The sequence below is a fragment of the Nyctereutes procyonoides genome, unplaced genomic scaffold, assembly GCF_905146905.1.
Source record: "Nyctereutes procyonoides isolate TBG_1078 unplaced genomic scaffold, NYPRO_anot_genome, whole genome shotgun sequence".
In the NCBI taxonomy this organism is placed as follows: Eukaryota; Metazoa; Chordata; class Mammalia; order Carnivora; family Canidae; genus Nyctereutes; species Nyctereutes procyonoides.
In genome coordinates this window covers 19,750,964-19,777,908 of record NW_026575145.1, presented here as the reverse complement: position 1 = coordinate 19,777,908, position 26,945 = coordinate 19,750,964, and the positions used below count along the sequence as shown (strand labels likewise).

The 26,945-nt window shown below is 35.5% G+C and overlaps 1 protein-coding gene across 1 annotated transcript in view; it reads right to left on the bottom strand.

The window, feature by feature from the left end:
• Positions 1-24,012, bottom strand: part of LOC129499390 (developmental pluripotency-associated protein 4-like) — a 66,600-nt gene extending 42,588 nt beyond the window's left edge. The window contains 1 exon segment of the mRNA XM_055309055.1: positions 23,815-24,012. Coding sequence (XP_055165030.1) covers positions 23,815-24,012 — 198 coding nt within the window.
• Between the last annotated feature and the right edge of the window lie 2,933 nt (positions 24,013-26,945).

Genomic DNA, 26,945 nt, shown 5'->3' with positions numbered 1-26,945 from the left:
TTTCCTCTTATGGAAGATCAGGATTTCACTATCTTTCATACCACCATTTCAAAATCCTACCTACATCTCTTAATATTTTTATTTCAGTCAAATTTTCTGGTTAAAGTAATTGTGAGTCTTTATATGATGTGACAATATAAATATTATGCACTGCTAAGCAAAGTTGTATAAAATGTATATTTTGTCATTCATATATTTTCCTTGATTAGTATTTGCCTCATTTTCCACTTACTTAGTTTCATATGTACATATTTTATTCATTATCAATCTATCAACAGTATTATTTTCCAAAACTTCTATTCCACTAAAGATTTTATCTTTTCCATTTTCTCCTGAAGGCCATCTTTCATTTTCTTGTGCCAGCCTGGGCTGTTTGCTTTCTAGAGATACTTGTCTTTGTGGACTTCATGGCTTTTGGAGATTTCCTTTTCTTCCTCTCTTCTGCTGAAATTTATTCCCTGTTTCTTGGTTCATTGTGATGGCGTAAGTCCATGGTTTTCTGGCTGTTGCTCTAGAGAATTTCTGTGATTCTTATCCCTTTGTATGGAGACTTTTTTATTCTCAGATGGGGTTTTAAAACTTTTCTTTATACTTAACATGAAAAAGTTTAAGATGGTATTCATTAATGTAGATTGTTGTTTTGTTTTGTTGTTTGTTATACAAGACCCTCTGTCAGCTCTTTATATGTAGAGGTGCATGTCTATCATTTATAGGAATTATTGTTATTATTTATTTGATAATTTCTGCCACCTGTTTTTGTCTTGTTTTATTTCATTTCTCTTACTAATATAGTGGAAATCTTGAATAGCCTTTAGAATTTTTTAAAAATCTATTCTCTTTGATTTTAATACCTTTTTGTTCTGATTTTTGGGACTTACCCATGACTTTATCTTTCATGCCATACTTTTTAAAAATCTCAGTGTTATATTTTTAATTTTCAGTGTACTTCATGCTGTCTAATTATACTTAATTTTAGTATTATTATTTTATAAATGTAATATTTATTTTTTCTTTTCTCTTACTATGGACCAACAAGATTCTATGTAAGCTGGCATCAGCGTATTTTATAGCTTATTTCTTTCATACTTCAAATCTTATTTTAAAAGCCACTTCCTCAGTTCCCTTTATAACAATTCAAACTTGAATTTTATAATTATTTATACCTTTTTAAATGTATTTATTATCTATCTTTTCTAGAATTTTTTGATGCTAAAACTATCTTTTTTTAGTCCTGAGTATCCTTGGTCATGTATAATGCTTGGCACATGATCAGGTATTGGTTAGTATTGATGAGAAGGAAATTAATGTGATGCAGAGTAGAAGAGGTCATATTAGGGCAAGTCATAACTATATACAATAAATGTTATATTAGTCTAAATTAGATGTATTCTATTAATGGATGTAGGAAAACCTATGCTGGTAAGATCTTATAATGAATCAGAAATTGGAAAAAGAAGAAGAAAGAAAGAAGAAGAAGAAGAAGAAGAAGAAGAAGAAGAAAAGAAGAAGGAGAAGAAGAAGAAGAAAGCCAGAGTAATTAGATTCTTACAACTCAAGAACAATGTGAAGCAAGAATACAACTGGTTCTTGATCAAGTGAGGCTGGGGGCTCAGTTGAGACAAAACTAAAGTGACCTGTGCAGGTCCAATTCAGAGTTTGTCTGTAAACCCCAACCTTATGACCATGATATTAGGATGAAAATCCTTCTTTCAAATGAAGTAAATTGTAGTAAAATGTCGAGTGCCAAGAGATCATAATAGCTTCATCTTGGAATAACCTTTTGGGAAAAAATGATGAGAGGTTTTGCACAACATAAGGGAATGGCCTTGGTTATAAGTAAAATATATTGCCTTGAGCTTACAATCCAGGGTGCTTCCTGGACCTTTAGACTTGCCTTGACTCTTATAAATGCTCTTGTAATTAGTATAAGGAAACCATAGTACTTCACCTCCTCTTGATTCCACCTTTTTGTTTTTCATATAAGAAAACCCTTGACTAGAGGACAGTACAACTCATTGAACTCATTCTTCTGATGATTTTGCGAAATAGCTTGATGTAAAAGCAGTTGTAGCAGCTTGCTGTTTTTGTAACTCCCTGCTTCCATCATGGATAGTAAACACTGTGTAAGGAAGTAAAACAAGTAGAAGAGAGCTACTATCTGAAAGATACGTAGAATGAATACAAAAAGGTATCACATTATGCATTTGTCCACCAAGAAGTTGTGCAACCTTATGAAGGTCATTTCAGTTCTGGGTGATTAGCTCCCTGAGAAGTATACATTTGTGATGTAGGGCTTTTGTAGAGCAAGTGTTATGAAGACAATAAAGTCAAATGGATTGTTACTCAGACAAAATACCTGAAGGAGTCCCGAAATTAAACTGAAGGGGTGGCAAAAGGAGGTGGTAGCGTCATTCTATTTTGGTTATCAGGATCTGAAACATAGTAAGAGGCTCAAGAACCATTTTTGATAATGAACAATTTCATTGTTCAATGTATACTAATGTTGATGCCATTTTGACATGAGGGCAGCCTAGGTTCAAGGATATTCCATTCTAGGAAATTTTATTACAAAGAGAGTTCAGAGTGATGTGTAGGATTGGGAAATTATATGAAGGGAGGATATAAAGTTTCATTGCAACCTTCTGAAGGTATGAAGAACTGTAAGGAAGTTATAAGTAGAAAATCAATCCAGGATAGGTCTAACTCATTAATCAGAATTAAAGCAGCAAACAAATAATTACTTAGACACTTTGAAAAGAATGATCACTTGTAGGGACCTTTTGAGGTTAAAGATGTTTCAAATGGAACTATTTACTTAGGAAATGATCTAAGTTTCATCTTTTCATAGGGCCACTGGCATACAGATCTGAAAAAAGTACTTGTACTGATGCAGCATTACTCTGTATTGTTAGTGTAAAAAAAAATAAAATGAATGAATAAGAACAAAGTTGATTTAATATTTATTTTTTAATAATAAATTTATTTTTAATTGGTGTTCAATTTACATCTTGGAGGCATTGTTTAAATATTTAATGCTTCTCCATGTTTATTATGCAGCATACCAGAGACTGCGAGGCTTTTAAAGGAACTACAGTATCTTACACTCTAAGGGTTTGGATGTTCATACTCATATCCAGGAACTCTTCCTTCTCCTCTGCAAACTCATTCTTTGTTTTATTATTATTCACTGGAATAGGGAAACAACTGTAAACCATAAGACATGAGTTCTTTCTTCTTGACAACCATTATTAACTCATTCTTTAGAAAAATGACCTAATAAAATTGTTTCTTCTAGCTTCTATTTAAAGGCCCATCTAGTTCCCAAAACTCTTAGAAACTATCTGAGCTTCTTCAAAGCCTACTTCCGATTGAAGGCCAGTATTAGATGCAATATTCCTTAGCAAAAAAGGTGAATGTTACATATTCAGTTGTGATGCTTTTCTCACTTTTAAGTACACAGTGTTTCATTTTATTCTTGATTAGTTTTTAATGTGATCTTATTTACCTTTTACCCTACACTTCAAAAAAAACTTACATAAGTTATCAAAAAAAGAAAAGAAATTATCAGCCTTGGTAGGAATATAATTGAGTTTGAAATTACCTATTTTAAGACTAAAATGTGAAAGATTGAAACCTCATAAAATATATCATAAAAATTCCTCTTTTTGAAAAGATATGAGATTCTGTTTGATGGGCTCTACATTTCCAATTTCAAGAAAAAGCTATTTTTCCATTCAATTACAACTTTTTTTTTAAGGTATGATACTTTCTGGGAAAAAGATGTCAAAATTCACGGATTTGAAAACATTTGGACGAAAGTAGTACAAGATCACTGTCTAGTCTGCAACAATTTTAGCATTATCACGGAGCAGTCCACAGCCTGACGTTGTGCTACTCATTTCCTTACTTGATTGTTCCTTCTCCTAGCATATCTGTTTTAGTAAAAGTCATCATACTTTCCCAGTCCTAGGATCTTACCTCAATCATTTGCCATTGTACTAAAGCTTAGAAGGTTTTACTCATGCATTTAATACTTTTAATTCCTAACTTTAAATTCTTCAATGTTTGTTTCTTCTTTAATGTTTCATTTTAGCCATTTGTATGACATTATTGAAAAACCTCAGGTGGTGATGAAAGATCAAGATTGAAATTGAACATCTGAAACTTATCAGCTGTTTGAACTTGGACAAGTTTCTCAATTTTGCTGAATTTCAGTTTCCTCATCTATAAAATAGAAAATCAATAACTATTGTATAATACTGTTGTAGTTAGCAAGTTAAAGAATGTATATAAAGGACTGAAGATACTACTGGCAGGATTAAGGCTAAGCAGCCTGATTTTTCTGTTGATATGTGACATATTCTATAACACTTAAAATTCTGTAAAATAGTTTTACTTAAAAAGAATACTTCTACTTTCAATTGGTTTGCTCATTTGGAGGCAGCTTTTTGAAGTTCTTTCAAAAATCTTGAATTGACATTTACTCAGAACAGCAGTGGAATTAACCGATAGAAGAAAGCAATTACAAGGAAAATGAATGCTAGGTGATTATTACATCAAAAATAAATAAAAATATATGAATATATGTACATACACTGGAAAGTAGAGAACACAACCCCAATGAAAGGACAAAGTGGCAAGTACTTGACACATCATCATTTAATTAAAAAACCCGGTTTTAAACCTCTTTACTTTGGCAATATAAGTCCATTTCACCCTGCATTATTAAGATGCTATTAGTAAACAGGAGAAACTCTATGGAGTAGGGACGTGTATATGTGCATAACAGATTGAAGGAAATAATGATGACAGAAACAGCTTCTGCCTTCTATCTACTGCCACAGAGACATCTTAATAGAGGTGAAAGAAATACTTTTCTTTTTTAAAGCCATTTTAGGAAATGGTTATAGACCTCCAGGGCAGAACAGGGAGGCAGATCAGGAAATATTTATGCAGAGGAGAGATGCCTATAAAAACTGTAGAACATTGATCATAAGGGATTGCAAAATTATGCTGACACTGATTCAAATTGGAGCAGGACAATGGCCACCAACGGCGTGTGTTTTTAAAGCAGCACAGGCCGGTGGCTGATAAAGCAACTGTTGGAGCAGAAAAACAGTCTTTGTCTTAAGAGTCTGATCATATAACCATGCAAACTTCACTTTTAAATAGTAATGAGAGTTTTAAGGATCCTTAGGAGTCATAACCTGATTTCCCTTGCTTAAGTCACTCTCTGATAGTAAGTCAGTATAGAGATGCTTATTCACTCTTAGAGGCCAGGACACTGAAGCAGTATGGTGCTAAGTGTCCTCCAGGGGATAAAAATCTACATGCACTTCCCTGAGTGTAAAATATTACTACCCACAAAGACTAAAATATAATCCTGTTGAACATGTGTATGTATTTTCTTTGACTCAGCTTTACAGTAACAAGGTCAGACAGGCAAAACTATGAAATTCAACTTCAATAACTCTACCTCATCCTCAGTTGAACACCTGATTTTCTGAGGACAGTAGCTCTATGTTGCTTTCTTCCTTGTTATCCAAACAAACTTGGAGCTAGCTGTTACATATAATGGGAACTGATAAAAGAAACCAATTCACATTAAGGATTTAATGACATAACGGTTTAATTTGTCCCTTCTTTCCAGGTGGGAAATTGCAGGCATCTGGGCTAAGCTCCCAGGAAAGTGTTTTTGAAGGTAGCCCTGAATCACGCTGCACAAACATCCACCTAGAATCTTGTCAGGTGGTTGCAAACCTGAGTTGCTGTTGATGCTCAACATCCTATTAAGACTGATAGGGAGATACTTTACAGGAGGAAAATTCTAATTTGAATTTGATTGCATGTCCTTAAAGGAAAGGAAAGTTCAACAGAAGTGAAAAACAACATTGAGGGGCTCCTCCTCCCATGTGTACTTGTAATATATTTACCAAACCTATCTATATAGTCAAACAAAAGTTGGTTTAATATTGTGACCTGAATCACAGTTTATTATTCTATCATTTAATTGGAAAAAAAGAAAATAGGAAAACTCTTGGTAAAGTTAATGTGGTTTTATTAATCAAGAGAAGTGCCTTCAAGTCAGGTAAATATTACAGTAACTCTAAAGTATACATTCTTGAACACACTTTCTTTCTTGGCCCTTGTATCTTTATACTAAAATCTACTTATATGTTTCTGTGTAGTTTAGAACCCTTACTAGACATGAAAACAATAAGTCTCTGTTTCCTTAAGTAGGAAACAACACTTGAGAGGCATGCATTACTCCAAAAAGCCACAATCTGAGCAAATATAAATGTATTTAACATGCACATGCATGTGCATGTTCACACACACTCATACACACACACAAATATACACAAAGGGAAGGTACAACAAAAATCTCCTGTTCTGGTTTTCTACTGTGGCATGACAACCTCAAAACCTTATGATTTAAATCTATAATAATTTGTTTGATTTCTGGACTTGCAATTTTTGGCAAGGTTTAGTGAGGTAATGTTCCACAAGGCTGAGCAATCCACTTCCAATAGGGCTTACCCAGATATCTGGTAAAGGGACGCTTGTTTGTTGGCAAAGAGCTAAGCTGGGACTAAGGGTCAAGGACTTCTCTCTATAGGCCACCTGTCTCACTCTGGGCATCACGATGACTGGGTCCCAAAAGTAAGTAACCCAGCCAGACTCAGGAAATGGATGTTGCCAGCTTACTGAGGCAGAGGTTCAGACTCAGAAACAGTATTACTTCCTTCTTAGTTTACTAGTCAAGCAATCACAGAGCCCAGGTTCAAAAGGAAGAAACATATAATCTAACTCTTAATTGGAAAAGGGGTTAAGCATTTGGGGTCCATCTTCAAATACTACATAGATCTTTAAAAAAAAACTCTCTTATTGGAATCTATTACTTAACGTAAAAGAGAATTCAATGTATAGAAGCTTTACAGAAACTACTATTTAAAATATAATATGACTCCTTTAGAAAATATTCATATTATTTTTTACTTCTCATTACGATACTGCATTATTCCTAACAACGTCAGAGCCACTGTTGTGATTTCTACCTGACTTACCAAAATGGGTTGATTCATTGTGCTATGATAAATGACCTATTCTGAAAACCAGCTTCAGCCTGGCAAACCACTTTAGCAATATTTCATACTTGATTGCAATGATCTGAAAGAGTTAATGCACCCTCTTGAAAGGCTAACAAACAAGCACTATCAGTCAGGAAGGATCTTAGGTGCTGGAAAAATCAGATTCATTATGTAAAATGGTGCATGAACTCTCTCCCCTAACTCTGGGAGGACTTTTTGAAGCAAATGGAAATTTTGTGCTTGCATTAAGTCTACCGTAAAGATTGCTGCAGATGAATTTAAAATCTTGGCCAAATGACTTAACAAAGAAATGAAGGAAAACACACACACACACACACACACACACACACGCCCCAAGTTTGAACATACAACATAAGCATATCTATTTCTTTAGTCCCATTTATAGGTTTTCCAATAATTTGAAAATAAACAAAAACTTCTGGCTTTGCATGTCTGTGGGGAGTTTGGGACTTTAGGTACACATATTTGAGAATCTTTTGCATAAATCTGCATATGTTTACATGCAATGACAGACATACTGCCGCTTCCCAAATGTGGCTAGGATAATTTAATCTTCTGCAACATTTTGCATAGCATATGTAGGTGTAATATGCTCAGAAACATTACCTGAATATATGCAAAGTACACTTAGCTCATGCTTATATAGTTCTCATATTAAAAGATGTAGTTAAAACACATTTTGGAGCTTTACTCTGTGCGTTTAAAGAACTCAAATTAAACCAAATTATCGATAAAATAAGCTTTTCAAAAATTTGAATTAAAAATACTTCTAGATTTGCTTATTGTACATTCTTTGAGCTAATTTGTATTTTTGTGTCTATCTTCTTTTCTCTTTGCATTTATTACATTTGTTTTTTTAAGTTCGTTAACACTCCGAGTTGAAGATCATTGAAAGATATCATAACAAGGATTATGAGAGCATTTACTCCAAAACAGTGAGTCATTAAGCAGTAAAAATAATAAAAAACAATATTGGGCTGGCAATACATTGTCTTTTAATATAAGATACTGGTGCATTTTTAAAAATGGAAATATTTTAAAATTCACAAAATTTATTAAAGCATATGGACGCCATGCTTTTAATTTTTGTTGATAGAAACATATCCTCTCTTTTTTATAGCTCTTTGATTTCATAGACTAGCTCTCTGTTACAAATTTTCTTGTCTAATTTCATTTTTGCCTACCCATCTATTGTAAAATATTGTAAAAATGTAAGTAGGCAAAAAAGAACCCAAAGCACCTATAGTCCTAGTTATCTAAAGTACTGTTACTAGTCCATCCAGATTTTTCTTTCACTATCATACTTTATTTGTGCAAAGTATCACATACATTTCTTTCCACTAAATAATATTGTTAATATTTTTCTATGTCATCTAAGCATTTTCTCTACCATCCAATGCATTGCATCATTTCTAATTATCAATTTTGAAAGCAACTTTTTGGATCCTCTCTTAGGTATTAACCTTTAGTTGGAGATGATCTCTAAAGGAACATGCATCATTCTGAACAAAGCAATTAAATAAATTCATGTTATTTTTAAACAAGTGTTGAAAGCAGCTCTTCGTCTGTTCACCAGTCACTCCCTTGTATTCATCCTCTCCACTTGCAGGTTTGGAGGCTTCCATACTGGGTGTCCTTCATTCATTCATATGATTTATCTCCATTTATCTCATTACTGTAAGAATAGCACTTACACCATTAATGTAATGGCCATTCCTGGAGCATTATTTACCCATGTTCACAAATACAAACTTGGATTTTTAAGACGTATTGTTTAAAAACTAATGAGCCTCAAATTCATGAATGGTGAAGATTAAATTGTAAAAGCTCTCATCATTTTATTTAATGTATTGTATCCTGAACTCTCAAATAGTCCACACAGATTTTATTTTATATAACCTGATTAGGTTATGTCTCTGCTTAAATACCTCAATCAGTCCTATTACTTTTGGAACTGAAGCTAAAATCCTAAGTGTGACATAATAGGTCCTTCATCATCTACCCCTGTCTCACCTTCCTGTTTCTCATTCCAACCTTGTCTAATCCACAAAGTCTCCATTCATAATGAATCAGCTGAAGTAACAAGCTTCTCTTTCTGCTTGGGAATGTAGTTCCTTCTGTTTTCACTTGACTGTTGTCTTCTCTACCTTCCAGATTTAGCTCAGACTTGTTCTCCCTATTAAGTCATCCTTGACCCTATTCTTCATCAGGTTCCTTTTCTCTATGAGCTGCAGCGTTTTGTTTTAATGTTCCATTTGTTCCCACAAGCTGTGAGCTCCTTGAGGACAGGAATGAGGGAAAATTAGTTTACTGGGTCTCTGAAAACAATATTTTCAGATATGTTGTTATGTAGGTAGCCCTACAGATAGTTCTCTTTGGGCTCTCTATGAACCTGTCCAAGAATAAATAGTGCATGTACAAATCTATTCTTTCTCCCTCCATATTGGAGAGCATATGTATTCCAGATCCCAGTGGCTTTGTTTCTGCTAGCCACAATCTAGCCCTAGGTAATAAGTATGCTCTGTGTTATATACAGAGTTCTCAATTGTTTTGTTTTCCCTTCAAGTCTGTGGCTAAAAGAATCTACATATGACACTTGTTGGTGCCCCTCATTCATTCATATAGTCACCTTCTATATCATAACTATCAGATACCAGGAACAATGATGAGTATTGGAGCCACAAAGAACTGTCATTTCTTGTGCAGAACGACGGCCATAGTTTGTCTTTAGATTTCTAAGGTATGCCTTTGCCCTACCACATTCTTTCCTTTGTTGGCTGTTTCAACTGCTGTGTTATTAAACAGTGAGATCCTGGGAACTGTGAAATGTAATGAAAAACATGACTCTGGCCCTTGAGGTGCCTTGAAAATAAATGGGGATGGCAGTGCAAAAGACTAATGTGTAAATGGGGCACAAGAGATATATAAACATTTTAGAAATTCTAGTAATGTAAGCAATAATATCAACTAATATTTAATGCATACCCCATAGAGTTATGAGGATTAAATGAACTAATGTATGTAGAACACTTGGACAGTGCCTGGAAGTATCAAGTACTTTATATTTGTTTACTATTATTACTAATTTACTAATTATATGCTAGATGCTGCTGTAAGCACTTTACATATATGAACCTTATATAATTCTCATTCAAATTCTTATATAACCCCATGAAATTGTTGTGTTATCATCATCCCCATTTTATATGTGAAGAAATAGAAGCTTAGGTACATAAGTAACTTAGCCTAGGTTATCTAGAATTCAGATCCCCTCTCTCTCAACTTACTTCTCTTTCCACAGCAGAGAGCTGCCTCATATTTATCTAGCAGTTAGAATCCCTTTGATTATGCTACTCTACTGGTAGCCCGAAAATGATTTTACTTCATATTTATTGAAAGTACTAAGTGCCTCTTGGTTGTAGATAAATAGAGGGCAATGGTGTCAGTGAGACCGAAGAAAAATGGTAGAACATTTTCCTTTTAATTTTCTACTGACTTAATTTTTTTTAACATCATATGGCTCTAGTAAAGGTCACACAGAGTTCACTGTTCAAGGGAATGATTATTTTAAAATACTTTACTCAAGTCTCCTCTAACTCAACATTCAATTAATTTTAGATTTTGTATTGATAATTTTCCTCAGCAAAGATAAATTAACTCTTTAAATCAAAGCTTTAGAAGTTAAGAATTGACCATAGTGAATAATAAGATCTCTTTAATTTCTTCCAACAGCATCTCAAGAGTTGTAAATTTTCAAATCTACGCTTCTGTTAGGAGGGAGTTCAGTTATTTTTAAAAGCAAATTACAAATCTATAGCTATTGAAGACAAATTTTTAAACAACTTTATTATTATCCATGGTTTTCTGGTTACATTTTCCTACTGAAAAAGTTCCCTTAAAGGTTGGTTTCAGTGCAGTTTTAAGTGTTAACCTTCATATTACTTGAAGGTCTCTGACAGGACTAATTATTCACATCTGTATTCCCTCCCAATTCTAAACCTATTGAGTCAGAGACTAAACTGCTATCATTATGACCAGTAAAGTCTGAATGTGGCCTATCGCTTAGATTTAAAGCTAGATCAGGTTTAGCTCTGAATTGACTTCACTTACCTCTTTATTGCACAGGAACCCAGCCACCCAACCCCATCTCTTCAAGGGGCAGGGCCTCTCTCACTGTTCATAAACTGGGAGCAGAGGAAATGACACATTAATTCCAGGTAGGCAGGTCCAAGAGAGGATAAACTATGCATGCTTACAGACCCTCTTCCTAAAGCTTCACATTAGATTATCTCATCGCTCCTCCATTTGAAGTGATCAGGGAGGACTGAGTAAGTGATGGATTTGGAAGGTTGGAGAGTAGAAGAGAAGAGCAGAAGCTGTCTCCCAATATTTCTTAGGAACTCTTATTTTACAGTCTTGAGTAAGGACATGGGCTAATGGTAGGGCAGTTCCCTTTACATATTTATGTATTTCTAAATTCTAAAACTGTCTAAAAATGGTAAAGCAGAGCATTGTGTTATATGATAACAACAGCCTCTTGTGAAAGACAGACTTTTTTAAGAACCCATGACAGTGGAGCATATTAAATACAATAAATAACAATGGAACAAAGAAGCCTAGGATACCATGAGAGACCTTCACTCATCTTAGGGTGATGGAAAGTTTGGGAATATTCCCAAAGACAAACTATGATACCTGAATTGTCAATGTAGAAGATCATCAGATAATGAAGATTTGCAGTGGTCATGACAGTCTGTGAGGGAAGGGTATTTATAGCATTTATAGCATTTTACCAGGGAAGATTTGATATGCAAAGACATCTAAGAATACAGACTGTTCGGAAAAAGAACTGGTATGCTTATCACATTCAGTGTCAGAATGTGATAAGAAGGAAATTGGAGAGGCAAGTAGGAGCCAGTTCACAAAAGTGTCATACATTGTGTTAAGGAGTTCATATTTTGTTGCAAATGGGGTGCAGAGTCATTGCTAGACTTAATGGGAGGAGTAACATGGTCATCCCAGATATCTCTTGGTATGTATGTGGGAAACAGGTTGTGGGATGAGGTTAGGGAGCAGGAGAAGCTTTAAAAGTTTATGCAGGTCTAGGTAAAAACAAATTAAGGTGGGGAGGGAGCATTTTCAAGAAATATTAAGATGGTACCTGGCACCTGGGTGGCTCAGTTGGTTAAGTACCTACCTTGGGCTCAGATCATGATCTTGGGGTCCTAGGGTCAAGCCCCACATCTGGCTCCCTGCTCAGCAGGAAGTCTGCATCTCCCTCTCCCTCTGCCCCATCCTTCTGCTCATGTCTCTTCCTCACTCTCTCTCTCTCAGGTAAGTAAATAAGATCTTTGAAAAGAAAAAACTGGTACAATTTTTAAGATAAGTAGAAAGGCTTAGGTAGATATGTTAAATTATTGAGTGTTGGGTTAAGGTATAGAGAGAAGATTATTCATCAAGATATCTGATACTTTGCACTTAGCTCTAAAATAACACTTAACATAATCAATTGTAATTACTTTTGTTTTGGTCTCAAAGCACTAAAACTGTATGGTAACAGATAAGACTCTTTGGAGTTGGTAAAAAATCTAGCTATTGAGATTTCTTTGCAGCATTTATGTTAAAGCACTTACATTACTCGCAACCCAATGATATCCTTATTTTTTCTAAAGTCACATTCTAAGAGCAATTGCTAAATTTATACTTCGGGGATCTGTGTGTTTATGGTAAGAGTGCATGTGTGTGTGTGTGTGTGTGTGTGTACTAATAAAATTTGCCTTCAGAATATATTTTTTCTTATTCTAGTGTTGGAAGCATTTTGATTCATTTGATTCATTAGTCTCCTTTGCAGAGAGAAAAGACAAAACAAAATAAAACAAGAAACATTGCTTAAATACGTCATTGTACAGTATGGTGTTCACCAGATGTATTCATCTATCTGGTCACTCTTTCTCTGTTCCTTCCACAATTCTGCTCTGGGAACTTCCTCTGACCTTCTTCATCCATATCATACAATAAAACAAAGATGCACAGGGTACTGTGGGAAACAGTTGGAGAGGTACTTCATTCAGCCCAGAGGGTGTCGGTCTTCAGAAAGTTTCTCAGAAGCAACACCATAATATCCAAACAGTGATGGTCAGTGTGGGAGAACACCATGTAATGGAGAGCTATAGAGGTGACAGTGGTCAACATGAACCTGCACCAAGACAAAATTAAATGATTTTCCAATGGTAGTCAATATGTTCATATTGCGCTTACTAGATTTTTTTCTTGAGAATATAGAATACAAAACAATATATTCCATCTCTTTCTTATTCTCTTTTGAGCAAGAAGTGGAGACTTGGAAGCTGTTGTCAATGAACATTTTATTCCGGGTAGCTTAGGAGTTAGAAAAACCTGCCCAAGCCAGTGGAAGAATCAACATATCTGTGGAGAGGATTGGAGATAATGCGGTGAGGATCCTTTTTGTTTTCTCTAGAGCACTCCCATGCCTGATTTCAGTTCATTTTTAAGGCTTAGCTACATCCCTGTCTTTGGGTTCCGCATGACACTAAATATTCTTAGAATACAAAATAGCTCAATACATTTTCTATTACTCCTACGGGAAAGAGTTCTATATAACACAGATACAACACAAGGTTTCTTTGGCAGTTGCTGATTGGGCTGCTGGAAGGGACGACAACAGCAACATGTTTTGTGATAATGTGATATGTCTTCTTTAAAGCTCTTCCCTACACTTTTGTCATTTGGATATACTTTCACCAAAATACTATTACTTCTAAGTTATAACACTTTTCAAGGTGAATGGGAGTCTAAGGGGTTGTACAGAAGAATGCTGTCAGCATTTTTAGAAAAGGTGAGGAATAGGTTCTCAATAAAATCACAGTGGCTCCAACTTGCTCAGCAAAGGTGGAACTACTCAACCAAAGTAAAATTTGCAAGAGTGGGGAAAGGAAGAGCAGAAAATACACTGCTGCCCACACTGTTCTATGGGATTTATGAAAATATGCAGCAAATAGGATCCCCTGCCTCAGATGTACGCAGACAAGACAAACACTGGGGAGAAATGTGAACAGTTTGGGGAGGTAGGTGTTGTGGATAATTCTTCTCCAATTAAAATACACTCAGATTTTCTCAAATTTTTTTATTTTTATTTTTTATTTATCTACGATAGTCAGAGAGAGAGAGAGAGAGAGAGAGAGAGAGAGAGAGGCAGAGACACAGGCAGAGGGAGAAGCAGGCTCCATGCACGGGAATCCCGACGTGGGATTCGATCCTGGGTCTCCAGGATCGCGCCCCGGGTCAAAGGCAGGTGCCAAACCGCTGCGCCACCCAGGGATCCCTAGATTTTCTCAATTTGTGTTTCCAAGGTAATGATGGATCCACCAAAGTAATCACTATCAATAGGATTTAAATGCAAAAAATAATTGGTATAATTTCCAGAGCAATACTAGCAACTACAGTTCACTTAGATGTATAACACCTTAAAAATCTCTGTTAGAAAAAAAAATCTGTTAGAGTGGTGAGAATATCAGATATCATGAAAAACTGATAAGTGGGGTTTATGGTATCTCATACTTGATGGTAGATGTACTGTGAGTTTCTGTGATAGGGCAGCGATTATGGTTTGATATTTTTGTAGCCTTGGAAACTAGCTTGTCATCAGGCTCAAGGTAGGCACTTACTTAGTTTAGTAAATAAATGAGTGGGGATGTTTACTTCTCTTTCCTATGTAGAGAATGTTGTGTCAGTCAGATGCTTATTGCACACCCCAGAATTACATTCTATCAGATTTAGGCAGAAAAGGAATTTATTACATTCCCTTTGTGTTACTCAAAGTGTTGTTGTAAGGCTAGAAAACCAATTCTGAGATGACAGGATCAGGAACAAAGGCAAAAAATAACAAAGTAGGGGATCCCTGGGTGGCGCAGTGGTTTGGTGCCTGTCTTTGGCCCAGGGCGCGATCTTGGAGATCCAGGATCGAGTCCCACATCAGGCTCCCGGTGCATGGAGCCTGCTTCTCCCTCTGCCTGTGTCTCTGCCTCTCTCTCTCTCTCTCTCTGTGACTGTCATAAATAAATAAAAAATTTAAAAAGAAAATCTCTTGTAAACATAAGTGAGTGGCTATTTAAAAAAAAAAAAAAACAAAGTAGGCCCGGCCCTATGAGAACATTATGCCACCAGTGGTGAACATTATTCATTGCAGCTTACCCCTGAACACATAGGATAAAAGAATTGGATGTCACTTTTACCACCATCTGTTCTTATTGCCCAGAGACATGTGCAAAGAGCATGGGGGCAGAGCAGATTCCCTAGCTCACATCTAAAGTCTGGTGCAGACTCACCTGATTGGAGGACACACTCTTTAGGCATAAGAGAGACTGGGAATATAATAATCTACCACTTTCAGATTTTTTGGTAAGAGGTGGGTTATACCTCCCACCAGGAATCCTAAAATGGAAGATTAACCAAATATAGAAAGATTTAGAATAGGAACAGCCAAAAAGAAAAAGGAAAAAAAGTCTACTTCAAGTATCCCCTGGAGATGGATCTGGAAGGTTTATGTATACAAGATGTTGTCATGCATCAGTCCCAGTTTCAGTGCTGTAGCTAACACCGAATAAATTGAGTCTTTCTTTACCACCTCATTTGCACTTCTCCACATTGCACAGTGATTGCCCAGCTAGCCATCATCCCTACTTCTCTCTCCTACCCCATTCTCCAACCATCTCCACCAACATGACACAAACATTATTCAAGTTGCAAATGCATGACAGTCCCTGTGTTTCTTTAAAGAGTTAAATTAATACTCAGAAACAAGAGGTTATTGACTAGAATTTCAGTACAAAAGAGTTATACTGTTTTAAGTAGGGCTTAAATGGGAGAACGATTTCACAAGGAAACAAGGAAAGCACAAAAGAAACAATGGCTGGAAACATTTAAAATGATCAATGATGAAAATTGTCAGGCTGACTGGATTCGAATCCGTTTTCTCACTTAAAATTGTGTGACTTTGGGTCATTCTACTTAACCTCTTCTTGCCTGAGTTTCTTCATTATTATATAATTCAGAGGTCTGTAATGAGGGTTAAATTGATATATATACTTTTGACATCCATGGTATTCTATTTGTATACGGAGTGCTTACCAAAGGCATAGAGCAGGGTGTATAACATACTGCCATGTATAAGATGGAGGGAAGAAATTATATTCAATTTACTGTATGTGGATAAGTATTTTCTAAAAGGATGCCAAAAACCTGCTTGCAGTAGTTATTGTGAAGATAAGGGAAGTAATTAGGCAGAGTGGAGGCAGCAATGCATGCATTTTGTTAGACTTTTATTTTTATTTATTTATTTGAACAACATGGTCACTATTTATTTATTTATTTATTTATTTATTTATTTATTTAGAGATTGTCAGAGGGAGAGAGAGAGAAAGAGAGAATCTCTAAGCCTAGCCAGAGATTGCCATTCACAACTCTGAGGTCCTGACTCTCGCTGAAATCAAGAGTTGGATGCATAATGAATGAGTCACACAGGCACCCCTTGTTTGATTTTTATATTTGAAGCTTGTATTTGTATTCTCAGTCAAAACCTGTATGTTGATTGTTTTAATTAAAAAATGCAGATAAAAAATGATAACTTGGAAAATTCTGAAAAGGAGGAGCATGAGAAAAAATTAGTAGATACTAACATACAATTCATTGAAAATTTAAATGGTATGACAATAGTACAAAAGAGAAACATATCAAAGAAAAAGACCAGATATTTCAGAAATAAACAAAAATATATGTGTGGATTAAATATATGTTTAATGTGGTGTCTTAAACGAACTGGAGGAAAGATAAACTATTTAGTAAGTGGGATTAGGACAACTGGGAAGACATCTGAAGAACATGAATTTTGTCCAATATCTCAATTTGCAATCGGATATATTTCAAATAGTTAAAATATTTAAATATAAGGAATAAATGCTAAAAATGCTAGAAGAAAACAAAGTGATTCACTTATAAATTTGAGGTGCAAAGAACTTTGGGACTTTGACTCCAATTCCAAAAGGCATGAAGAAAATGACTGTTAAACAGAAGAGATAGACTGCAAGACAGCAAAAGACAGAGACAAAGACTGAAGTAGGATAAGAGGAAAGTAAATTGCAATCTCTACACTGACACATTTCCCAAGGTTTAGTAACACTGATGGAGCAACTATAGGAAAATAGGCACTTATAAACAGCTGTTGAAAGTATCAGTTTGTATAATTATTATGGTGGGTAAGTTGAAAAACGTTTTTAAATTATAAAAAAATATATTGGAATTATATACCCTTTTCCTAATACTTCCACTTTTGGAAATTTGTACTAGAATTCTATTTAACTCTGCAGATATGCAAGGCAATTTATTCCAGTAGTGTTTATGTTTGTTTGGGCTATATGAAATCCACATTTTATATGTATCAAAAAGTTTGAATGTTAGCAATTTCATATAGTTTGGCCTGTAATAGCAAATAATTGAAGAAAATGTTCATTAATAGGATGTGGTTCAATAAATTATGTTTCATTAAGGCAAAGTAATAACATGAAAATAATTAGGATGATCTGTTCATAGCCCAATGGAAAGATTACCAATATATGTTATTATGTCAAGAGAAATAAAGTTTTAAGTTTGAACTATATAGTGTTTTTTTGTGTACAAATGAAGAAAATTAAAAGTAATGTTATATATAAGTTGTGTAAGCATAAAGAAAACCTTAAAAATTATCCTAGTGGTTAGCTTTTGAGAGGAGGTAGATCAGAACTTCTACATATGGTCATAACATTTGGAGATGAAATTCACATGGAATTGGGAAATATATGACCCTCGTAGGGGAGAGTACCTTTGTAGATAGAGCACAGAGGCAGATATGGGAGGTAATTTGCATTTTACATACAGATATACATTTTTTGTATATATTTGGATTTATTTATTTTAGAGGGAGTGAGTGTGCGTACAAGCTGGGGGAGGTGCAAAGGGAGAGAGAAAGGGAGAACTCAAGCAGACTCCCTCTTGAGCCTGGAGCCAGATGCAGGGCTTAATCTCAGGACCCTGAGATCATGACCTGAGCTGAAATCAAGAGTTGACGCTCAACTGACTAAGCCACCCAGGTACCCCATGCATTACATATGTTTTAATATGTTTTGATATTTGAACCACATACATTTTTTACTCATGCACAAATATTTCCTGTATAAAACAGGTAGTTTCTTCATGGTCACTGTGCACCAAGTGATTTTTCTTTATTTGTATGAAATTATAATCCAATGGCACAGTTAATAAAATATTCTGATATATAGTATCTTATTGGCATTACAAATATTTAATGGACTAAAATAAAATTTATTTAACAAGTATTTCTTTAACTTTCCAGAAAATGTTTCTGCTTTGGTGCAGTGGCAGAAATAAGGATTCAGAATTTAAGCTCTGCTACATATGTACCTCCCATGTGGTCTTTAGAAAGTACCTCTAAGCTTATATTTTCTCACCTGCAAAATTAGAATAATAGTTAAAACAACTTTTTATAAATCAAAAATATTTATAAAGTGTTTGTCTATCAAAATTTTGTAAAGTAAAAATTGTTGAAAGTTTGTTTTGAGGCATAAATATTCATAAAAAATAGAAGTTACTGGTTTTTGCTATGTGAACAAGGAGTCCAAAGGAATTATACTATGTGAGCTGCTAAATACATACAAAAAAACAGAATCCTACAGACTCATAGAGAATGGTCAAAGAGTAGACAGTAGAGTGAGTATAAGTGTCACATAGTACATAATGGACTACAGTACACACAGGACTGTGACAGATGTTCCTCTTGTGTATCTACCACCACCCCACCACTACCAGCAGGAACATCAACATAAGGGTAGCTTTTATTTACTAAACCCTCACTATTTGTTAGATTCAGTGTGGCACATCCCATTTATTTTTATTTTTTTTTAAGATTTATTTATTTATTTATTCAGAGAGTGCGAAAGAGAGGCAGAGACACAGGCAGAGAGAGAAGCAGGCTCCATGCAGGGAGCCCGACATGGGACTCGATCCTGTGTGTCCAGGATCACAGCCCGGGCTGCAGGCGGCGCTAAACCCCTGAGCCACCGGGGCTGCCCGGCACATCCCATTTAATTGTTACAAAACTCCTATTGCACAGTTGCCCACTATTGGGCAACCAGTGAAAGTGGCAGATCTAGGAATTGAAAATAAAGCTTTTTGACTTCAAAGCTTATACATATCCTTACCATTATTCCATTTAGTTTCAAATTTTAGTGGGTATTAAAACATATCAGAAATACAGATTTTTCTAACCTTCCCCAGAGTTTCTGGTTTGCTGGGCTTGATTTACCTGCATTGTATCATCTTTTCCAGTGGTTCTCATGCTATTGGCCAGTAGGTATTGTTTAAGTAATACTATTTCAACTACTTCTTAGTCCTCATCCCTGACAAAGTATCTGCAAATGACTTCTTCTGTTGGCAAGCCTCTGTGTTTGCAACAAAGGTGACAACAAGAGGATCATTGTTCCTCTATGCTGTGCTTTCAAGTTCTTAGTCTCCAGGATCAGCCTCTCAGATGATGATGTAGTAGAAGAGAAGGGATTGTAAATTGTGGCTTCTTTGGTGGAACAGAGACAGAGTTAGGAGCAATATGCATAATCTGGGTTGTAAATCTATTGTTGTAGATTAGAATTCAGGTCTGCAGTAATGTTACTTTAGTATTTGCTGTTTTGAAAGGGTTCAGAATGATTCTGATAATTTGGCAGGTTTGGAAACAATTGGGCTAAATCCCTTCAAACTTTTTTCGTTTCTATTCTGTTGTATGATTAAATAATTTCATAAGTCCTGGTTAGAGAATCAAACAATAAATCATATGCAGTTGTACCTTGTCTTATTAGGATAGCCTTTTCATATTTTTAACAAGTGATATTTTGAATACTCGTTTGTACAAGGCACAGAGCAAGGTGCATGGGTAGATGCAAATATGGAGCAGACATAGGGTAAATGAGGCATGTCCAAGAGTAAAATGCACTACAAGTTGAAAGTTTGTTGAATATCAATATGCATGGGAGTGCTGTGCTGTGAGAATCAGGAAGGGAGAAAAGACTGAATTTTTAGTGGGGGGGGGATTTAGAAAAATCTCACAGAGGAAATGATACTGGACTAGGCTTTGAAGAATGAATATGATTTTAACAAGCTAAATAGCATGGAAAACCACACCAGGCTGAAAAAGCACTACGAGCCCACACAGGGAATATATTCAGATTTAACCAAAACATGTTTTTGAATAGTAGTAATAAACTAATAGGTTTCTGATGTATTTTAAATATATAAAAAATTTAGCATTAGTAAACACTGTAGATCAAAACTTATCAAAGAGTGAACAAAAGTAGGAATAAAACAAGGTCCTGTGTATACACAGGCCATTGTCTAGTAAGTACAATGCAGTGCAGGAAGTGCTCTATAGAAGTTATCTGTCAACTACTAAAGGACTGTTTTCAGAACCATATTCTATGTAACATGAGAGTCACGGAAATTGTTCTTAGGTGTTAGGGGAGAAAAGCTTCTTGGTCAATAAGTATGGGAATTGCTGGTTTAAACAAATGGTTAGTTTTTTTTTTTCCTGTGGAATTCTCCAGAGTCATTAATATATCATGCAGCATTTCTCCATGATTTATTTATATTATTATTATTTACTTATTTATTTTGTAGAGCATCTATTAACATCTTGAGAGCTGATGTTCTACTGAACACAGTTTAGAAAACTGCTGGAAAACACAGTAAAGGAGACTGTATCATTTTTTGGGAAAGATTTCATGGAAAACTAAAAAAGGACAGTTAATGATAGACAAATTAAGTTATAAATATGCATTTTAATGGTAGTATATAATTTTAATTTATACATAAGTTCCATATTATTTAATTTTATCCAATATTATATCTGTTAAATAGAAATTAGAATGGTCCCTGTAGATTATTGTCTTTGTATGAGGGTTGCTTCTCAGATGAGAAAAAAAAAATCTCTTTACTAGTGCATCTATTTTCTTTTCTTTTCTTTTTAATTTTTATTTATTTATTTATTCATGAGAGACACAGAGAGAGAGAGAGAGGCAGAGATAAAGGCAAAGGGAGAAACAGGCAGAGGGAGAAGCAGGCTCTATGCAGGGAGCCTGACGTGGGATTTGATTCCAGGTCTCCAGGATCAGGCCCTGGGCCAAAGGCAGGCACCAAACTGCTGAGCCACCCAGGGATCCCCAGTGCATCTATTTTCTACTGTCAAAATTCAAGCACTATATAGTGGGGTACCTGAGTAGCTCAGTCAGTTAAACATCTGCCTTTGGGTCAGGTCATGATCCCAGGTTCTGGGATCCAGCCCTTGTCAGTCACCTTGTTCAGTGGGAAGTCTATTTCTCACTCTCTTCACTTTTCCCTCCCCTCATGCTGTTTCTCTCTCCTAAATAAATAAATAAATAAATAAATAAATAAATAAATAAGTCTTTCAAAAAATTTAAGCATTCATTTTATAGGTTTTTAAAATTTTATTTATTTGAGAGAGAGAGTGAGCGAAAACAAGAGCAAGAGGGAGAGTGAGAGAGAGCTTGCACAGGAGTAGGGCCAGGGGTAGAGGGAGAGGGTGAAACAGGCCCCCCACTGAGCAGAGAGGCTGAGTCCTGGAACTCAGTATCATTACCTGAGCCAAATGCAGATGTTTATTTACTGAGCCACCCAGGTGCCCCCCTTTTTAAAATAGGTTTTTAAAAATGTTTATTTATTTGAGAGTGAGAGTGACTGAGAGAGAGAGAGAGAGAGAGAGATCAAGCATTCATCTTACTGAAAAGTAATATTCAGCAATATTCAAGAAATCCTGTAGTCCTTATATTATTTTGAACCTCATCTATTTGGATGAATGTCCTCAAATATTTCAAGGGTAGCAAGTCAAAGGAAGACTATATTGAATGCATTTTTAAATTTTTAATTAGATTATTCTTTCATTATTAATTAATAGTGGAGCCCATACTATATTTTTGAAGTTGTTTTTTTTTCTGCCATTGCTAAGTCCATGTGGATGAAGGTAATCACAAAAGTGTTCTTTGAACACTAACAGTGCTCCCCTCCTTCCTAGAATTTTCAGTTGTTTACACATTTTCTTGATGGTTGAGTTAATTTATGTCCCCACAAAATGGCTAACTAAGGTATACCAACTTATATAAGCTGACAGTTCTCTATTAAATATGTAGCTAAAGAAGATATGTTCATTTTGGTTAGTAGAACAATAATAAACTAAAGATATACAGCCCAGATTCATGAGTTTCTGAAATGGATACCAATATTGCAGTTCACAATAATGTAAACCTGTAAACAAGAACCAGGCCATTTTGAAATCTAAGTGATCAACAGAATGAGGCTGATTTCCTTTGAATTCCAAAGAATACTAACATTGTATAGCTTTTTTTGAGCAGATTTTATTGAAGACCAGAGAGCTGAGAATATTGGCCCAAGGTTAACAAATGTGTCCTAGAAAGAGCTAGAACTCAAAGACTAATTTCCCATTCCTGCTCTTTTGATTACATGTATTCTGTCCTCTTTCCTAATTCTTTGCTTTTATACAGTTTATCCAATTTTGTTCTATAAATTCTCTTTAGGGCTCCATTATGTCAGAGGCTGTGTTGATGTTATTTTCTTTCTTTGCTTACCTGAGTTATCAAAAGAAAATAAAAATAAAGCCATCAGTGTTTATTTAGCACTTACTTTGAGCCCTTCATTTTTTAAGCTGGGTGGGATTGATATATAAGCCATATTCATGTCCATAGTCTTATCCAATGGTAGCACATACACAAGTCAAATAGTTTCACTCCATCCTGAATGTTATAAAGAAAGTTATAATTATTAAATTATTATGAAGGAATTCCAGTCTTCAGTTCTGTTCATTCTGATGGTTTTAAAATCAGCAACATAATGTCCTAACACTTATATCCAACTGTATACTTGATGTCTCTACTTGGATTTTTTAAAAGATTTTTATTTATTTCTATTTATTTATTCATGAGAGACACAGAGAGGCAGAGACACAGGCAGAGGGAGAAGCAGGCCCCATGCAGGGAGCCTGATGTGGGACTCAATCCCAGGACTCCAGGATCATGCCCTGAGCTGAAGGCAGACGCTCAACCACTGAGGCAACCAGGTGTCCCTCTTTACTTGGATTTTAATCAGCATAACAAAATTAACATGTCCAAAGCCCATTTATCAACTCATCCCTTTCTCAATCTTGCTGACTTCAGTACATGATAGCAACATACATTCAGTTGCTCAGGCCAAAAATCTTAGAGTCTTTCTTGATTCTTCCCTTTTTTCATACATCATGTCCAAGCCATCTTTGTTGGCTTTACTGTCAAAATTTATTCTGAATCTGGCATCTACTCATGATCTATCATTACCCTTCTATTCCATTGTCCATACTACTGCAATAACGTCCTAATTGGTTTCTGCTTCTGCTCTTTTGCTACCAAATCCCCCACATATCAGCTAAAGCAAAACTTTTAAAACTAAAATTGGATCATTACATTCCTGTTTTCAAAACCTTCCTAGCACACTCAAAATAAAATCCAAATTTTAAACTTTTTCTTGGCCCGTAATATTTGATATGATCTTAACTCCACTGTGGTCTTATCTCATTTCCTACTTGCTCACTCACTTCTAGCATCACTGGTGCTCTGGCTGGATTTTGACCTACCCAGAACACTAGTACCTCAAGGCCTTTGCCCTTATTATTCATTCGGCTTGGGGTTATCTTTGCCCAAATACTTGTGTTATTTTCACCTTCACTTATCTTTGTTATTTGTTCAAATACCCTTTCTGTGGAAATAATTTCCCTGACCATCTTACCTGATATAATAATCTCTACATTCCCTTACCAGTTATCCTTGTTTTATTTTTCTTTTATCTCTCAGTACCACTTAGCATTATGATATGTAGTATATTAGTTATTATCTACCTTCTCACTTGAATGTCAGCTCAACAATTGCAATTGTTTACTGATATATTTCAAGTGTTCAGTATAGTGAATGACTCATAGATGACATCTAGTATTAAGTATTTAAATAACTTATGTAATTAAGTAATTAAATATTTGCAAATGTGAACAAAAGCAGAGACACACACATATCAAACTGTAAGTAATTCTAAGTTCTATAAAGGACAATTGGCTGAGTCAAGGAGATCAAGAAAGGCTTCTCAGAGAAAGAGCATCTCCAAGCCTAGAACCAGAGGGGGCAATGCAATTAACTAGGTCAAGAGAGAAATGGAAGTCTTTTGAGTAGTTCAGTAGCATGCCAAGTATGAGAATCTTAAGCAAGAAGGACCATGTGGCTGGAGCAGAGAGAACAGAAGTGAGCATGAGCAGAGGAGTGTTATACACAGAGAGATGGAAAAGTAAGTGGGAGTTGGATCCTACAAGGCTACATTGTCTATATTAATCATGTGCTGTTTTTATTTTAACCACAATAGGAAGTCTTTTTGGCATTTTAAGCAGGGTGATGTCATGACCAGATATGTGTTTTAAAAAGATGTGTATGACTATAGTGTGGAGTTTGAAGTAGGGAAAAGTGATGATCAAAATGTTCTAAGAGAGGTATTATCAATAATTTACCAAGGAGGTGATAGTAGAAGATGTTCTCCTTAGATCTGAGTGATAAAAGAGTATATTGTCTGTAGAGAATTTAAAAAGAATAATATAAGCAATAAAAAGTCCAACCATTTTTTATTATCACCATGTGATTAAAATAGTCTGCTCAGTTGGTATAGCACTGGAGATGGTATATAACAGCTTGGACCAGAGAGTTTGGCATTTATTCATTCAAAAATATTTTTGAGTATCATCTACGTGCCAAGCACTACTGCAGACATGGGAATGCATGGGCGAAATGATAAAAATGTCTGCCCACAAGGAGCCTACATTTTTGCAAGGAGATTGACAATAGTAAATACGTATCTAGCATGTCTGTGATGATGAGTTTTGTGTGTTTTTTTTTTTAAGAGCTTATAGATTTATCTTTGAGAGAGAGAGAGAGAGAGGTGAGAGAGTGTATGTATGTGATCAGGGAGAGGGGCAGAGGGAGAGAGAGGATCCCAAGCAGACTTTGTGCTCAGCATGGAGCCCCATGTGGGGCTTGATCTCACAACTCTGATAGCGAGATCTGAGCTGAAATCAAGAGGCCTGCACTTAACCAATTGAGCCACCCAGGCCCTGTGTGCCACCCAGGCACACTGGTGATGAGTGTTTTGATATGTACAAGAGAAAGTTTTTTTTTTTTTTAAGATTTTATTTATTTACTCATGAGAGACACAGAAAGAGAGAAGCAGAGACACAGGCAGAGGGAGAAGCAGGCTCCCTGTGGAGAGCCTGACGCAGGACTCAATCCCAGGACCCCGGGTCATGACCTGAGCCAAAGGCAGACGTTCAACCACTGAGCCACCAAGATAAAATGTTAATTAAACAGTTGGCCATAAGGGCCAAGAGCTCACAGGAAATAGCTGGACTCATAATAGGATTTTGAAGATCATATGTTGATAGATAGCTATCTGAATTATGAGTATAAAAAGGAGGTTGGGAAGTAACTATGGAGTGAGAAGAACCAGTCTAAATCCTAATATTGAGATGCCCCAACATTTACTATCCAGATAAAGATGATTTTTTTTTTTAAAGATGATTCTTTAATGGAGACACAAGTGGTAGTTAATTAGATACAGGGCATACCAAGGACTGTTGAAGACATTATAAGATGATTAAAAGATCAATAGTGGAGAGAAAGTCGACTATAACACCAGTGCAGCTTCTTTCTTATAAAACTTTGAAATTGTCTGGATTGAATATTTGTATTTTCCTATTACAAAGATGAGCAGGCTTCTGGGATAGCTAGGCTAATCTCCCCAAACAACTAATTTCCCTGTCACTCCCCTTCTAAAACATCCTTCAATGGCTTCTTTCTCATGAAATGGAGTAGAAAGTTCAAAGGTCTGACATTCAGTGTGCTCTGTGACTCAGTCCTAACTTTTCTTTTCAAGTATGACCTCTACTGCTCCCCTACATGAGCCTTTTGCTCTCCTAGGTGAACCTTCCGCTCTTGGCCATCTAGCCATTAAGTATCCTTTAATAGCCTGGAATATTCTTTTTTTTTTTTTTCCTGCCCTTGTATCATTTCAGGTTTTTGGAATCTCTTCCTCATTCAATCAATGTCAGACCAATTCTTGTCATTCCTCTTCTAGAAAATCTTCTGATTTTTACTCTGGGAATCATGAGAATAATTTGTTGATACTGTAATGTAATCAAGGATGGAGGCTGTTTATTATGTGCTTGTGTCCCTCACAACATCTAGCTCACATCTCTATGTGTTCAATATTAAATAGATACTTATTGAATAGCTATTATGATCCAGGCACTGGAAAGAGCCAAACAACAGCTGCTGGATGAACTATTGTAGTTGTTTTCCTTTTGAGTACTGGGGTGAGCCTATCCAACAGAGCACAGAGCTCTGGTATTCAAGGTGGTGTGGTATGGCAGAGATGGTATCTACGCTTTTATGAGTAATTTCAGCTTTTTTTTTTCGGTTGTTTCTTACATGGCTCACATTAGTTTCCACAGTATCAGTGTTTGAAAGGAAAGAACAATTCCTTCTTTCTTTTTAAAATGATGAAACCTTAATATTTAAAAGCCTTTCTGTGCAGAGCTGTTGGTATGAAATATCACAACATCACGTCTGATAGTTCAATTTAAATATTAATGAAAACCTTAAGCTTTATCTGGAATAGTTAATT